The 13,591-nt window shown below is 43.9% G+C and overlaps 1 protein-coding gene across 3 annotated transcripts in view; it reads left to right on the top strand.

Moving 5' to 3' along the window:
- ACD (ACD shelterin complex subunit and telomerase recruitment factor) overlaps window positions 1-13,132 on the top strand; it is a 283,828-nt gene extending 270,696 nt beyond the window's left edge. For all 3 annotated transcript variants that reach the window (XM_078688039.1, XM_078688038.1, XM_078688037.1), the window contains 2 exons: window positions 7,017-7,096; window positions 12,891-13,132. In XM_078688039.1, coding sequence (XP_078544165.1) covers window positions 7,017-7,096; window positions 12,891-12,960 — 150 coding nt within the window. In that variant the 3' untranslated portion in view covers window positions 12,961-13,132. The remainder of the gene's footprint in view (window positions 1-7,016; window positions 7,097-12,890) is intronic.
- Window positions 13,133-13,591: the final 459 nt, after the last annotated feature.

Raw genomic sequence — 13,591 nt, 5'->3', positions numbered from 1 at the left:
ATCCTGGCTGTCACCAGCATCAGTATTTAGCAGTAGTTAGCACACCAGCGTGCTACATAAGTATTCAGGTTGTCTGTACATAGGACCTTTGAGTCTTATGTCATATGAGCCCCTTAAAGGGACAAGCATCAGGAACAATGCAGAAGGGGCGCGTGGCTCAAAGCTGGTTAAACACTGACCCCTAGAGAAACAACCCCTCCGTTTATTGTCGTGTAAGGTCAGTGCCGCATAATGAAAGTCTCAGACACCCTCGCGCCTCTGAAGTGCCCCGGCTATTCTGCCCAGTGTGCGTGACTCAGGGCGCGAAGGGAAATCACTGGATTTATCACCCACGCCAGCTATCGCGTCAAAAGGTAAACGCATGCAGACAAGCTGTGTGTGCTGCGCGAGCTCGGCAAATGAACCAAAATGCCGTCTCCATGTCCAATTGCGTGGTAACACCCAAGGTGGTGGTGAGATGGAGTTAAAAAGACGCTGCGCGGTGTATTGCCACCCGCCCGTAACGCTTACTTCACTGCTCCCGTGTCCGTGCGCGTTAGCCTACCCCTCTCCGCTGGTACCGGGTAGAACGGTCCTGAAGGGCGGCCCTGATTATAAACCCTAACAGAGCTGGGTGGGTCTAATTAGACGGCCGCAGGTCACGTGGGTCGGGTTGAGAAGGAAGTGGCCATCTTTGAAAGGAGCTTGGGATCGAGTTGTCAAGTTAATGCATCCTATTGCGATAGTATTGCAGGGTGAGAATGCACCATAGGGGGCAATGGTTTGTGACCCTCCTCTGCAGAACGCCAGTGTACCTCATCTTGTGGTCCATATTACACACACACACACACACACAACCACGCACACACACCGTGCCCTGCGGTCACAGCGCATGTTTCTCTCCTAGTGCCTCAGTATTATTACACCAAACACATTCACTTACGTTTGCTCACAATCAGGTAACCCCACACACACTTTCAAAACATGCCAAATGCATCTCCCGTGCATGCACACATACAACACACTATGCACAGACATACATTCAACATAAAAGTCCCCTACCCCACTTCAGTCCCGTAAATGTGTATCTTGCAGTTCATCTCCTCAAAGCACTGATGACGTAACGTACAAGGCACAGCCAGGCGATCCTGTGGCTGAGAAGATGCCACACTAAGGTGCTGGATCCCGGCCGACGATACTTGTAGTTTGCACACCAGTACTCAAAGGCAATGATGCAGCACACAAACACTTCACTTCACTTGTCAGTCTCCTCTACTGCTCCTATTAGCTGTCGTCACTCACCATGAAACCGAGCAGCACTGTAATTCTTTCCAATAGCATTGCTGGACGCCTGACGCGAAAGGGGGATTTAAATCTGCTGTGCCAACCAGTGGAAAGGTGCAGTTGTCACGACTACGGCACTGCTCCAATAGCAGCGATGAAGTCAATGAGAGCCCGCCATTCCTACAGCCACAAGGACACCTCACTAGACGCGATCCATCATAGCAGGCACTGAGGTTCTATTATGTGTAGAGCGAGTTGGTTGCCAGAAAATATACCTTCTTGGAGACTCTTGCAACGCTATAGCGGGCACTGTGGCAGTGCATATTTTTATTATAGCTAAATGTAAGCCTCATGGCGACTCCAAATTACCACTTGCCCAGTGAGACTGACATTTCACTCCCCCAGCCTATCACTAGCTAGAGTGCAGTCATGGGCTGCTAGCCAATCGGAGGGTTCTAAAGGGTCTCTGGCTCTCTGCCAGCCGTTCTGAATGGCTGTGAGCTCCAGAGTGGCCACAAGCCTGTATTATTTACGTGATTTAATGCCTACTTGTCCATCTGACAGAATAGACATTAAATCTTCTTACCCGTCACTAAAAACAACATGGTTCGGGTGTTGGACGGAACCTTGGGGACCACACACTTCACACTTCCCTAGCATCTGGATACCCTCTACGGTGATTAGTGCGCTATACAAATCAGTATAACATATAAAATAACATAACTGCACATACAGGCTGCTATGGTAGGCCTGAGACATGTTTAAAGGGTTACTTAAGTGGGTGGTACAATGAGTGCTGCAGTCTCACTAGTAGCATTTAAGATATAGGCCCTGGATACAAGCAGTACCACTTAAACAGGGATTTACAAGTACATTAAATGTGCCAATTGAGTGTGAGCCACTTTCGCAAAGCGGCTTCATGGAAACAGACCAGACGAGTGGCAGGACCACCCAAGAGAGGCAACCACAAGCAGGAAGAACCAGCCCAGGACAGAAGACACCGGGAAGGACGAGAACCCGGACACCGAGACACAAAGTGCAGCCCGAAAAAAAACTGCCCTAACCAAAGGCCGAAGGAGGACAGAGAAGGCACGGGACCAGACCGTAAGGAGCCAAAAGCAACGGCCAACACGCCCCAGAACAGAAAACTGCAAGCCGGGCAAAACACACCAGGACGGCCCACCGGACAGCCCAAAGCGAGGGATTAGAGGGCAACCCCACCACAGTGACCCAGCAAAAAAGCCACAGCAGAAACACAGCAACACCGCACGATGGACCACCAACCGCGGGAGCGGAAACCTCTGGGAAAACGGGGCAGCGGAACCAGACACCTACAACGAAGGTCACCACAACCACGCAAGGCAAGAAACAGGTGGGACCCGGACCCCAGTCGCACAAAGGATCCCCCAGAAGGAAGAGCGACACCAAGGGGAGAAAAGGCCAAATAAACCCAGGAGAAGGCGCCAGAAACGACACCGACGAAACCCGGCAACCAAGGGAACACAACCGGCCAGCAGTGAAAAGCGGATACATTAAGATCCAGCTCCCTGATTTTGCCTTCCAGTGATTGATGGTTGCCCTGGATTACCTGGGGGATTGTGAGACAGCATATGATCACCTGCAAGCATGTATCATAAAAGCCTTGGACAGCACTGCCCCCAAACGCACTGTGACTAATGCCACGAGGAAAAATAAATCGGCCCCTTGGTTTAGTCAGGAGCTTCAAGGCGCCAAAACTGCTTGTAAAAAGCTTGAAAGAGAATGGCGTCAAAATTTCTGTCCTGAAATTAAAGCCCGGTACAAAGCAGCACAAAAAGAATATAATAAAAAGATACGAGTATCCAAAGCCTCTCACTACAATGACCGGATTCAGGAAGCTGAAAACTCCTCGAAGGAGCTTTTTCAGATATTTAAGGAAATATCAATCATTGACTCGAGCCCTACCTCCCATAACGATTCTGTGGAAACCTGCAATAAAATCGCGAACTATTTTTCTGGCAAAATCGCGAATATATATGCAAGTTTTCCTGGTAACAAAATGCCTGGTATTGATTTTGTAGAGAGTAATGATCACATAAGCACCCAATTCCATCTAGATGCTTTTTCTGTTCCCTCTGCCAATATACTAGTGTCTACTTGTAAGAGTATTAAATCCGGCTCCCCAAGTGATCCTGCGCCTCCTAAAATCCTAGCAGCCAGTCTGTCGGTTCTAGAGCCCCACCTCAGACACATACTGCAACTATCCTTTTCCAATGCCTGCCTACCTGCAGAATGGAAGAAAGCTATAGTGCTCCCCATTAAAAAGAAGCCCAACATGAGTCAGGATCTATTGGAGAATCTACGTCCCATCTCCCTGCTACCTTATGTGGCTAAACTAGCAGAGAAAATCGCCAATGCCCAACTTATGGCCCATCTTGAAGCCCAAAACACTTTTCACACATCGCAGTCCGGCTTCAGATCTAGATTCTCCACTGAAACAGCTCTCCTGAGAGCTACCGAAACCCTGCGAGAGGGAGCCGATGAGGGCAAGACTATGGCCCTTATCATGCTAGACCTCAGCGCCGCGTTTGACACTGTAGCTCATTCCACCATGCTACAGTGTCTAAACCGGGCGGGTGTCACCAAAGAGGCTCTGGGATGGCTGAAAGCTTTTCTCACCAACAGAAGCTTCCAGGTCCAAAGGGGGATCTGCCTCTCAGATAGTATGACACTGGGAAAGGGGGTACCTCAGGGCTCTGCCCTGAGTCCTACCCTGTTCAACCTGTACATGGCTCCTCTGGCAGAGGTTGTTCAATCGTTCGGCGTAGAGCTAGTCTCTTACGCCGACGATACTCAACTGTTGATCTCCCTATCTCAAGCTCCCTCCGCTGAGGCCGATAACTTCAAATCCTGCATGAGTGAACTTGCAACTTGGATGAACGGAAATTGCCTCAAATTAAACGGTACAAAAACGGAGGTACTGGTAATAGGAGGAAAAGAGACAATGTGGACTAAAGACTGGTGGCCCACCTGCTTAGGACCTCTACCTACTCCTAGTCAGGAAGCTAAGAACTTGGGTGTCTGGATAGACAACAAGCTCTCTTATGACAGCCATGTCAAAAAAACGGTAGGTAAGTGCTTTGGAGTCATGAAAACTCTCAACCGCACCCTGGACCTGCTCCCGCTGAATTCCAGGCGTACCATGACTCAGGCACTTATCACCTCCCGAATTGACTATGGCAATGTGCTGTTGTTGGGAACATCGGACAAAAACATCAGGAAGTTACAAGTCCTGCAAAATTCAGCGGCACGCCTTGTGCTAAGACTTCCTCGTAGGGCTCCTTCTAAACCCTCCCTGGCCTCCCTTCACTGGCTGCCTATTGGGCAGAGGATACTATTCAAAGCTCTCCTATGGTGCCATAGGATTATCCATCATAAAGCCCCCTCCTATATGTCCGACTTAGCCCTACCTTACTAGCCGAATAGGTCCCTTCCCTCCAAGGGCTCAAAACATCGCTCGTGAAAAAAGCTAGGATGGGTGGAAAGTCCTTCCGTACCCTTGCGGCCAGGAATTGGAACACCCTCCCTACTCCCATTAGGCTAGAAAATAATGAGGCCTCTTTCAGGAAACTGCTGAAGACACATCTGTTCACCCTCTAAACCACCACCTTCCCGGGTTTGGTTAAGATTCTCTCTCCACAGCGCGGGGACACGCCGGGAGGCGTCACCAGGCGCTTTAAAAGCCCCTTTAATAATTGCTTCTGTCCGCCTACGCGTTCACTGTCGCAGATCCAGACTGAACAGTTGCCTCCTTTCCATGGCTGGCCGCAGGTTAAGTAAACGTATCAATCTTGCCCTGTAAGGAATGTGAGTTACCTTTGTCCCTTGCCATGGTGCATCTTGCAAGGAGCCAGACCACAGGCAGGTTGGTACCAGCACTTATAACCACTAACCTCTCCCATTGCAACTGGTTTTGTAAAGGTCTGGTATGCTGCTTTGAGTCAAGTCCGCTACTCCACCCCCTCCAAAGATTGGGCAGAGCCCCGCCAGAGTGCCTCCACAATCAGCCAGGAACCAGGTATATCCAGCATGCCCCAATGAACCAGCACCTTGTGTGGTTGTAATCAAGGGAATGACAGGGCAACAGGAACCGGCAGCCTTCAGCTCCTGTGGCTGATTCACACCATGTCTACTTTGGATTACCCAGGCATAGGTTTATTACCAACATGGCAGCAGACCTGTCCGCAGCCTCCGTAGACTGACGTGGATCAGTCTGCTGCATGACTGATAGGTATTTGCAATCTGATGGGGAAAACAGTGGAACCCCAGTCTGTTGTCAGTCCAAGATTATATGCGACTTCAGAAGGTAAAGTGCGAAGCAGAAGCTGAAAGGACCCCCAGGGTAAGGCTTAGCCAACACAGCCTAGGAGCCATATCCCACACCTACAGTATTTCCTCCCAGTGGGAATCATGGGGTGTCCATTACCATGTGCCTGTGAAGTAATATGTACCCTTGATGAGAGCATCTGGCTGTCTCAGGGGCCTACTTGTCCTCTTTCACTGCAGCAAAGCTGTGCAGTGTTGAGGGTCAGTGGTCGCCATTTTAATCCCCTTATGACGTGTGTCTTGGATATGTTACGCGCTATTTATCTTATATTATTGTGTAAGCTCACGTTTTTTTCTCCTAAGCATATACTGGTAACTGCAACTGTAACTGATGTAACCATGTAACAATGTTCTGAAACAATGTCCTATCTCATGTAAAGCTCTCTGATACCTTCGGGTCTAGCCAGCGCTATATAAAACTTTTCAAATAAAATAAATAAATAAAATCCTTCAGTTTACTGCTGCGCACTCCCATAAATAAGAGTTTGAACACATTGTAATAGGTCCTGCGAAAAAAGTACAGCTGTGTTTGTGTGTGAATAGATTCAATAAAATAGCCAGTTGAAGGCGATGCAAATAAATGTACCACAGAGCTGGTTTGAACTAAGCACAGAACCCCCAGCTATTAATAAGTTATGTTTTTAACAATTGAAAGAAACCTTCGGTGTTTATTTTTGGCCTGAATAATGTATCTTTTGACAGTGAGTAGTGCAGACCTCAAAGAATATTCATAGTTCCTTTGTCTCTGGTATCACAACACAACCAGTTTTGTTAGTGAAGGACAGTTTCTCCAACTTTGATTTTATGTTACCGTTCATTTAAAAATAGCACCAAGGAGACTTTATTTCTGGATATAATGCGTTGTGGTGACTGGACTGTAACTAGCGAATGTGTTCAAGGGCCGAGTTGCAAAACTGTAAGCGCTTTTGATGATTTGTAGATTTTAGTTTGTATTTAATTAACCTCTCCTCTCCACTTTTAAGTACTGTGCATCTTGTCATTGAATTCGCATGTATTATTTTCCTTTCATATCGCTGACACTGTGTTTATTGAAAGCACTCTTCCTAATGAGTGGTAGGGGGTTTCCTAGCAGCTCTTCGACGACAGACGGGCGCCATTTTGCGCGAGTAGTTCAGATTATTTGAGAACTACAGAATCTATGGAAATCATCGATGACGCAGGTGCTACTCTTGGCAAGGCAGAGACTGTTTAATTCGTATTGGCTCGCTGGAGTGGGCACAGATTGTATTTGATTGGCCATAATAATTGATCAGAGAATGTATTGCACAAATCGTTTTTTGTGAGAGAGTTGTGAGACAAGCTGAGCCAAAGCTGTAATATCAATAAAGGAAACGGTAATCTGACCCTGCTTTTTCGTTTAATTGCAGAGGCATTTTGATGGCAGTTCTTTGCAGTACAAGTACAACGCGGCAGGAACAGATCTCTGCACAAGAGTTAGATCTACAAGGTTAGTATCGCCCTACATACAAAAAAATGCCAAACCTACCAGTATTACTTTGAAAACAATAAAACAACAAGGAAGTGGGTGTGGAGTCGCAGAGCTCAGCCAACAAGATGATAACGTCTTGAAGACTCTACTTTCTGGCAAACGTCTCTACTGTGAAGCTGAGCCGATGTCATAATATGTGAGTGATGGCCACCCACTTGAGGGGAATGGCTACCATGAGGATCCAGTGTTTGCTTTTTGTGCAGTACCGGCTGGTTTGTGATTGTGTGCACCGTCTGGCCGCGCCACCCCATCCCTCGTCCCTTGAGTGGTGGAAAGTTGGTCATTGTCCCTCATCCTGTATCCAGACATTATGGTATAGAAAGATAACGGGCCTGATTCACAAAGGTAAGGTGAGATGATGGTCTAACTTTGTGACTTATGGTATTCACAAAGTGTATTTACTACTCTACTACTCTTCAATGCCCTTTGTGAGTACCAAAAGTTGAACTTTACGAATTTCCGTATTCACAAAGGGTGTTTACGAGTAGTAAATGCTCTTTGTGAATACCGAAGTCGTAAAGCTAGACTTTCGCCTCACTTTACCTTTGTGAATCGGGCCCGAGTGTGGGCCAAACTGCTATCATTGTGAGCTCGATTACAAGACGTACTTGAACTTTGTCTGGTCCACTATTTGATTAGTGCGCTCCATGATTAATATAGTCCACAGATTCCTCTTTGTCCTTCATAAATTATTCAACATTGGTAGTGTCTGTTGATGGCTGGTTATGGCACTTTTATGTTTTCAGTCAAGCACGTACGTTGATAAAGCCCCTTTTGAACAATTGAGAAATTATGAACTATCGGAAATCACAATAGCTAAGCGAAGATGGATAATTCATCAACCAGAATCCCAAACATTTCTGTATCTCCTCATCTGCAGTTGCACTAGTGGAAGGTGGTTCACGAGGGTGTCAATCATACAGCAGCACTGTTCTTATCATGTGTTGGAAGCACTAAAGTAAGAGGTGAAGAGCAGCATGACCCACTCGAGGCTACATATATTACATGTTTGGGTGCTTTTATTTACTTACAATTTAAGGTGCAAGGAAGTTGATGACAAGTGTGCTTTTAGTGGCATCTCCATAAACAAAATTTAAGAAATTACCTGCCCCAACCACATCATGCTAAGTCAACCTTAAATCACACACTCGCCTCTTCCCACTGAAAAGAACATGATAGAGAATATAAAGCAATAAGTATATCATATACCAATTCCCTCTCCATCATTTATTCCTTCACAGTCAACCCGTTCTCCATCATTCCTGCTTTTTTATTTCAAAGCCACCATAAATACATTTATGAGCCTTTACTCCCGTTCAACTTTATTTTGTTTTTAAGGGAAAATGAAAGAGAGTGGTGACGCATAATGATCATTGGTTAAGTACATAGGGGGAGGGAAGTTGCTACAGCCGGGGAAAATGTCTTTTTTTTTTCATAAGAAAAAACGATTTTTTTGCCAATATTACAAAAAATCGAAATACATCTTGAATATGCTATGAATGGTTAAGTTGCAGTTTCGATAAAAAAAGTTGTTTTTTATTTCCGTAGTAGTGGAGCACCGTTTGAGCCATTTACACGAAATGTGGCTGACATTTTACATGTTTAGCTTACCTATAGTAAGTCAGTGTTTGTGCTGATGCATACGGTTTGCAAAGAAAGTTTTCTTTTCCTAATAAATGTGGCTATGTTGGACACTTCTGCAACTGGCAGGCTTTTAGCAAGTACTGTTTTACTAACATTAACAGTATCTAGATCCATTCCAAACTTTTTCAAAAACCAATAAGCATAAATTGGTATATTGCTAGGTTAATGCAAAGCGTTTTCTTTTAATACAGTCCACAGTAGTCTACCTCAATATTCGGATTTCAAGGGCCACACCACCGATTATCACCAGCTAATTCAGTGTGCAATTGGTACTTGTAATACAATAATTACACCTCAAATGTGGTAAATACAGTTTTATATTGTATGATTGCTAACCCATTCAGCATACTATTTTAGGTCCTCAAAAATAATGTAACTCATGGTCTTGGTTGTGACCAGAATCCACAGGTCGTGCACTCTATCCATTTTGCTTTAGTTTGTCTAAACCTAAGGGACCATTAACACCCTTAACATTCCTTTTATACATTGAATGGCATAAAGTCTGAGTTTCAATTTTTTCTGTTCACTCTGTTTTTCATGTGATGGGCCCACCATACGCTATTTTGAGTTACTTTAGTTTATTTACCTGACATATTCTTGTATTCTTTCTTTTGGTTGCCCCATAATACTACCTACACATATCTTACAACAACTGCATTACCGTCATACATCACCACGTTGAATTGTAGTTAATACATTCCATTATTGTATGTTCTTTTTGTGTTGCAACTAAACTCTTTACATGTGTCCGCAGTATATTATCATGAATTGCATTTCCAGTGCAGGAATCTAAGTAGACATATTGGCAAATGCTGAGTAGGTGCAGACACTGTCCAAAGGGGAGCAAATATACAAAGCCTTCTTACTGATCATTTTGATGAATGCAGATGGGCTGGGGGTGGCTGTAGACCTCAGTTCTCTTGCTGGTGGTCACCAGGAGCCATGTGCACTGGGGTCAGAGCAGGCAGTGAAGTGCAGATAGAGACCCGTGAGGCAGTGAGAGGCGGGGTGTTAGTGGGTAGACGAAGGGCTGTAGGATTATTGTGACCAAAGGTCATGTGCAGCACAATGTGTGGACAAAGGGAGTAAGTGCATGGCATTGCCACAGCCACAATTTGCGCATATTCTTTGGCATTGAGCACTGGGCTCTGACGATACATGGAGTAGGTGCAGGACGTGCAGGCGACCAGAGGGAATTTGAGCAGGGTATGGTCAACGGCAAAGAGCTGCGTTCAAAGACTGCTGCACATGAAGATCCTGTACAGAGGGCTCTGTGGTCAAGATGAATGGTGCAAGATGGGGCCTGTTACCAGAGCCTACTGCCCATGGCACAGGCCATGAACAATAGGGTTGGGGCCACAGTGGCTGGGTAAATATGTATTTTATTATGAAATCCAAAAGAATGTTAACTGGAAAACATTTTATAGGGAAAAAGTGTTCATTACCCTCTGTGCCTCCATATCCCCGTAAAGAGAATGCTGGTATTCAAAAAGTATTATTCCTGTCACAGACGAAAAATACCTAGATATTGCTTGCCTTGTAAAGGCTAATGTTTTAAGTCCAGGTATTTCTAGATGTCAATGGAAATATTCAATGGCTGATTATAGATCTATGCATAGCAATATCCCAGAAAGAAACCTTCATTCCTTCATTTCATTCTATCATAGAAACAATATTAAAGTGCAAATTACTTATTGATGTGTATTTATTTTAGCTCCACAAACTTTCACGGAAGTATTTGTTGTGATAGCCACATACTTTTGGCTTTGAAGTAGCGATATCTTTTCTTATTGGATGCCTGGAACCTGATAGTTGAATGTCCACTGGAAGCCTTTCTCCGCTTGTTGATTATATGCTTCCTGCTTCAGGAGCTAGTTTTCTCCCTGAATGTTTGAAAGCCTTTAACTCACCAGGGTTATCAGAGTAGTTCTAGACACTTTAATAGACAGAGGGTGTATGCCCTTGTTAAGGTTCAAGAAATAACGGAAACAATAGCCTTCCTGTTTCTGGCTTACATTCTATGCGGTGATTCATTTGTACTTGAAAGCGTTGTTTGCATTCACTTTAATTGTCCTAATGAATTTAATATACCTGATTTAATGAGAACTTATCATTACTGGTTCAAGTCACCCCTCAACTGTGCAACGACCATCAGTGGTTGTCATTTGCAAGACTCCCACAAAGAGCCATGCACTTGAGTCTGATGTCTCCAACATAAGTGCTCCTCTTCTGGAGTTAAAGCAATCTCACAAGATCTTTTAGTTAGTGTTCACTGATCTAAAACCCATTGCAAGCTGCACATCGCTTGAAACTGAGGCTGTCCGATTGATACTGGTGCCTTTACTCACCTCTGCGCGAGAAAACAAGCTAACAACGTTTAAAGAAAATTCCATAATGATGCACTATGTGAACAAGAAAGAGAGAGCCTGCTTTCTTCAACTTTGTAGCAAAGAGATGCAGACTATTTTGGCCATTAGATCAGGAGGTAAACATTAGGTTCGCCCATCCATCTCGAAGGTAAAGGTTCTGTTCCACTTCAGCTGTTTAGAGGCAGAATCAATTGACTGAGAGATACAACTGTTTATTTCCCATTCCTTAGGGTCCTGTTCTGGATTCAGCAGTTGTCAGGTAGACTTTTTTTTTATGTATTCCCTCCTGATCCATTTATCGCTATGATGCCAGGAAACTAAAAACCCATTGAGCATCTGTTATCCTGAGCAATAAAAACTGGGCTAGAAGGCCTTTGTGTTAAGTTCTCCTAAATAACTGCCTGCTCTCCTATTGGGTATCGGCCTTCTTTCTCAAACTAAAGGTAGAATTGTGCATCCACCTTAGGGCTGTGGCCTCCAATGAGATATTTCACTTGACCGTCCCTTTCTAGCTCGTAGACCCTCTATTAAGGTAGCATCTGATAACTACTGGAGGAATTTTACTTCTTAGTGTTGCTCCACATGGATCAATGTTGTGCCCCTCACACTAACACAGTTGAGAATTAGTACTTAGATTAGCCTATGAAACCCTCTATTTTGATAAAAATGGTTGTCTGCAGCAGCTGATTTGCTTCAGCATTGTTTTGATTATGGGATTTATTATAGAATTCTTTGAAAGTCTTGTAAGTCTTTTACATCCACCCTCCTTTTACTCCTCCTTATGAGAGAATAGGTACCGTTGATGGTATAACCATCATTTATAGCTTAAAAGTTGCATCAGAATTATAGTAAAAGCAGACAATTAATATGCTAATTTTCATCCCTCATCTTCTTTCATAGAAATTGGAGGGGATGATCCACAGATTGGCTCCAAGAAGGGCTCTCCGTTTTTATAGTGCTTAAATAGAGATCATGATAGGTCAGTAGCTCTTTTTGGGGTTTTGGAAGAACCAGGAAAGAACAAGATTTTTGAAGGCAGATGCTACCAAGATGTATTGCTATATACATTCAGATATGTAAGAAAATGGTAAAGAAAGAACTCCCCAGAGTAGTTGTGACCTTTCCACTAGAGTTGAAGGGACGATGTAATGTCTGCTATGGGCCGCACCAATATTGGGCACCTGTCAGTCCCCAATGTGCTCTTGGTTTCCATCTTTCCCAGTGTGATTGCCTGGATTTCTGCAGGAAGAATACATCCAATACAAGATTAGGTTATTTACATTTGGTGTTTTTTTTTTTGATAGGTACGGTTTTCTCACCTCCCCACTGTACTACCTTTCTCTATTTTTTACTGCTTTGTCATTTGTGTTCCATGACTTTTTCTGGCTCGAAGACATCAGTTGAAATCTGAGCTAGGAGGCACAGCCAGCTATCTGTTTTATGTGCTCTTGTCAGTATAACAGAATACCCTTTTGCCTGTATTGAGATTTTCTATTCGGTGTACCTGGATTCATATCTCATAAGATGATATCATTTACAAGATAACTGTATCAAGCAGAATTTAATTTCCTTAAAGGAAGTAAAAATAAATAGCTGTCCTTTCCAGGAAATGTTAGTTGTTCTAGACTATTGGAACATGAGAGCTGTCTGTCCCGAAATCTTTAATTCAGCTTTTCTTTTTTTCATTCCTATCTATGTGACCAGAACGTTTAATTCTAATTTTTATGTTTTTCTTTCAGGCTACCTGGAGAACTCTTGGATTGGGCTTTCAAGATTTCCTGTAATTCCAAAGAGCGAGAAGGATTGTGACCCATTTTTTGTTAAAAGAGATGATTTATTTAAAAAAGAAAAATATTGGTTCTAATGTATTTTCATGCAAAAGGCTTTGTTGTTTCTACTACTATTACGTTAAGATGTTATTTTTACTTATGCAGCGCCTCCAAAACTCGATGAGTATGAATAAACATTTATAAAAGCACAAGACAGTTATGCAGTCTCTAATTGGTCCATGTTTGATCACATGATATAATTTCCCGTAGCCAAGAGCAGTTATTAGGTATGAGGAGATGAAGTAGCAGCGTATTGGCCATCCAAGGTTAGGGTCAGCTCTAGCAGACGTTTATGCCTATAAACCTTAAGAATCCTTGAATCTGGTGAATCTCAGGTACATGAGAAGCAACTAAACATGTCTCAATTTTTTAGTGAACAATGGACATCATACACACTTTAATATAAGACCTATTCATAACCTGAAGAAACACACCAAGCATAGGGTACACTAATCAAGAGAACTACACAACATCTTTACTCCATTCAGGACCATGACAGGTGCAGACACTCCTGCCACTCAGCAACAAATCACTTTGACAAAACTGCCACTTGAACTAATATTTTGCACACCTTATGTCTCAAGAATTAGCCTTATGAACACTACCAGTAG

This window comes from Lissotriton helveticus, chromosome 4_1 (genome assembly GCF_964261635.1).
Source record: "Lissotriton helveticus chromosome 4_1, aLisHel1.1, whole genome shotgun sequence".
NCBI classification, from domain to species: domain Eukaryota; kingdom Metazoa; phylum Chordata; class Amphibia; order Caudata; family Salamandridae; genus Lissotriton; species Lissotriton helveticus.
Note: the sequence above shows the minus strand (reverse complement) of the source record. Positions and strands in the feature narration are given on the sequence as shown.